The sequence below is a fragment of the Aphanomyces astaci genome, assembly GCF_000520075.1.
Source record: "Aphanomyces astaci strain APO3 unplaced genomic scaffold supercont1.425, whole genome shotgun sequence".
NCBI classification, from domain to species: domain Eukaryota; phylum Oomycota; class Saprolegniomycetes; order Saprolegniales; family Verrucalvaceae; genus Aphanomyces; species Aphanomyces astaci.
The window spans coordinates 1-3,815 of record NW_009798688.1 but is presented as its reverse complement, the minus strand read 5'-3'; the positions used below and the strand labels follow the sequence as shown (position 1 = coordinate 3,815).

Genomic DNA, 3,815 nt, shown 5'->3' with positions numbered 1-3,815 from the left:
TGTGGACAGAAGCTCACTGAGGCGTCGGCTGGTAGCGTGACGACGAGCGACAAATTGTTCCCGGAGATAGATGGCGTCAGCTCGTTTGTGTTCATCGAGAAGGCATCCTGGGTTGAATCGGGGATGGAGATGTGGAGCAGCTAGGCGTTCCATGAGTTTATTCAGTGTTCCAACCAGATGGGCCTGAATTTCCGCAACTTGGAGCAGCCAAAGTGGGCAGCGCCAAGGTTTTGGATGGTCGCGTGGGGACCAGGTACGAGTGTTGAAGGTAAACAGGACGGGAACGTGGTCAGAAAGGTGCCATTTCATACCAAGCGCATGGGAGACGTGGTGGAGGTGGTGTGTGACCAGGCTGGGTGAGGCCAAAAGCATGTCGATGCGGCGATGCGAGTAGGGGCCAGTGAATTCTTCACGGTCAGGATTCGTGAGCCGCCAGGGATCAACAACGTTGAGTTCCGACATCCATTGGTGTAGGTCGTCTGACGTTGGGTCTGGGCGTGTAGGAGTTGTGGAGCGCCAGTCTAAGGGTCCAAGGGTGGTGTTGAAGTCACCACAGACGATGTGTGCGGCTCCGGCAGGAAAGTGTCTGGGGAGCAGAGGGAAAAATGATGCGCGCGCGGAGTCTTGGGCGGGGGCATATATCACATGAATGAAGACCGTCGTGTCGTTGAGGGAGCCACGGACTAGTAGGTAGCGATTTGCAAGGAGTGAGAGTGGCGGGGCGAAGTGAGCCGTCATGTCGGTGCAATCTTCCAGTGGACAGGAGCCGGTTAGCAGGAGACCAACGCCGTCGTGGCCGGTGTATGTTTGAGACGAATCATGTGACCAAAACGACGATCCCCTGGAGTCGGTGGTATGCCACATGTGGGTAGCCTTGTCGTGGTTGACGGTGGCCGTGAACTTGGTTTCTTGAAGTGCAATGAAGGAGAATTTGGAAGCGAGGAGGGAAAATTGGGATCGTGGGGCGCGGTTCAATCCATTGGCATTGATCGACGCGCCGTGCAGGCGCCATGCTGTGGCGGGATTAAGCGCGGAAGCCGTGAACGTGGTGGGTAGGGAGGGGGTAGAGTGTGGCCAGTGTCGAGAGTGCAGCCTTGACGTCGGGGTGAATGTTGGAGGTCATTAGCATGTGACCAATGGGTGACGCGGCGATCGACACAAGGACGGCGTCGGTAAGGAGAAAATGCGGCAGAGCTGCTAGGGTAGCAACGGCAACACTTGGGGGTGGTGCTAGTCCCGAAAGCACCGCATGGATCTTGAGCGTGTTGAAGTACAACTCAGGCTGGCAGATCTGCAGAAATAGGCAGACTAGGGCGAGTGCGGAGTGCAGGTGCAGTGCGTCCGTGTCCACGTGGCGTAGCAGAGCGGAGAGGGGTGTTGGAGCAGGATCATCGGATGGAAACACGAAATACCACCACGGAACGACTTGGGAGTTAAAGTGCTGGTCTATGGTGGTGGCGTAGTCGATGTGGGGAAGCTCTCTCTGGATGAGACGTTGCAGGGCGTGACCGGGGAGCTTCTTCGTGATGACTTCGAAGTTGGTGGGTTGCTTTGCATCAAAAAGAGGCGCTGCGAAGCCGGGGTGTCCTTGGATAAGGGTGAGCGATTTCGTTGGGTCGTCGCATCGCGCGTACTTGGCCACAAAGGATGAGATGAAGGCGTTCACTTCCGCGATGGACATGGATTCCACAGTGGTGTTCAAGGTGGGCAAGTCATCGAAAGTGCTTGCATACGTCTTCACAGGGAAGGCTGGGTAGATACCGGGAGTGTCAGCCACTGTAATGTCCAGCAAGGGTGCAAGGTTGTCTTCGTTGGAGGGGTACGCCAGTACCGAGTATCTGTTGTATCCTTCGGGGAAGGCGTGGACCACGGCCCCTGGCGTATGATCGATGGCAACTTCGACAGCATACGTGGGAGTAGGAGGTGGTGGGTAGTTGAGAATGACCGCTCTGCGGGAGTAAGATGCGCGTTCCCAAAGCTGGCTAGACGGAGGAGGGTTGCGTAGAGGGGGGGTGATGGCGGCTGCTGGCTCATGGTGCAGGAAGTCGGGGCGGACAACTGGACGCGGTGGTCGAGGGGATGGCATGAAATCCGCGTCCGTTGACATGGCGTCATCGCCGGATGCATCATCAGCATCCGAGTCTTCGTCACCAGAGCCAGGGAAGTACTCAGAGTCGTCATCGCCATCATCTTCAAAGGCCGTGTGGTGTTCCGTTGTAGGTAGCGAGGGCTTGGTGAGGGCGGCATCATCGGCATCCATGTCTTGGTCGACAGGGTCGACCATTGCTGCATCCGCCGTAGTGTGGTTGGCAGGTGGTGCCTCTGATCGAGACATTGCCTTAGTCTTGGGTGTCGAACGACCGCTAGGTTTGGTAGAACGTTGCTGGATGGATGGTGGGGTGACAAGGTTGAACTTGGAGAGTTTGTGGGTAACAATGCAGATTTGGTCCTTGATCATGATCTCGCGCACTGGGTCATCTGCGCCCAGGAGGAGGCATGCCGGGACGCGTTGGTTGCCGAAGTAGACCGTGATGTGCTTGGAATGAATCGCATTCTTGGAGAAGGATGATTGAAGGAGGACCGGTTGATCTCCATGCGCCATGAAATAGTCCCAAACGTCAGATGGCATCGTTGAGTCAGATAGTACAACATCGACCCAGTAGAGGTGGTGGTATTCGGAGTATTTCTTGACGGTGAAGGGACGCCCGCATATCTTGAGGACGAGTCCGCCGAGGCGAGAAACGAGGTCGCGGTCAGTGCAGGTGAAACCAATTCCGACGTTCTTGATGCGCTTGAAGTTGCGGCAATATTGCTTCGCATCCGTCCAGGCGCTGGGTTGGTTCCCTGCGGCCAAGCAGTCGAGCATGATTTGTAGCGGGAACGTCGCTGCAGCCGACTTGCATGAGATCAGCATGGGGTACTCATCCTGCACCGGGGTAGGCAATCCTTTCATTGCTGCCATGCGTTGTGAGGCAGGGTCGACGTCCGAGTCATTGAAGATCGCCATGGCCGCTGCAAATTCAGCTTCCGTGGGGCGACTGCGTTCGCTGCGGGGGTGAGAGGAATACCATTCGGTGCGCCATGCTCGGTCTTCCACTGCAGCATCCTTCACTGCAGGCTTAGTGGGGGAAGATGGAGTAGAGGGTGGCGCCGGGGTAGACGTGGAAGGAGCGGCGGTGGCCATGGCCTGCTTTTTCTTCGAGCGTCGGCTGGAAGGCGGATTGGGAGCCGAAGCTGGTAGTTCGTTCGGTGCGACATGGTGTCGGTGATCCCCCGATCGGTTGCTCAGTGGGTTCAGAGGCTCACGAAGAGCTTGCTCACTCTCTTTCGAGGCCCTAGGGGCAGCAACGCGATCGGGACCAGAGCGGTCGATCAAGGTAGCGTGACGGTTGCCCCCAGCACGGTTGTTCAGTGGGTTCAGAGGCTCATGAAGAGCTTGCTCACTCTCTTTCGAGGCCCTAAGGGCAACAACACGATCGGTGGGGGCATAGTCAGCCCTCATCTGGGCGGTGCCACTAGAGTGGGACTGGGGTGCACCGGTAGTGGGTGCGGAGGGGGATGGGGCGTCGGAGTGGGATGGGGTGTGGGACGGTGTCCCTCCGGCACTGGGTGACGAATGCGGTGGAGAGTGGGATGATGACCCACCAGATGGGGCGGAAGCTGGTCCGAAGGCAGTCATTGGGTGACTAGGGTTCTTTTCGCTAAGCGGGGTGCCAGACAGTGGGCCTGTGCACGGGGGAGCAAATTGAAAAGTAGGGTTTGATTCCGGAGAGGGAGCCTTAGAAACGGCTACCACATCCAAGGAAGGCAGCAGG

At 57.5% G+C, this 3,815-nt stretch overlaps 1 protein-coding gene across 1 annotated transcript; it reads right to left on the bottom strand.

Moving 5' to 3' along the window:
* Positions 1-1,024: 1,024 nt before the first annotated feature.
* Positions 1,025-3,679, bottom strand: H257_19238 (hypothetical protein; the record flags this gene model as incomplete). The annotated part of the gene is made up of 1 exon (XM_009848385.1): positions 1,025-3,679. One exon carries the CDS (start codon positions 3,677-3,679, stop codon positions 1,025-1,027), a length of 2,655 nt encoding a protein of 884 aa, XP_009846687.1.
* Between the last annotated feature and the right edge of the window lie 136 nt (positions 3,680-3,815).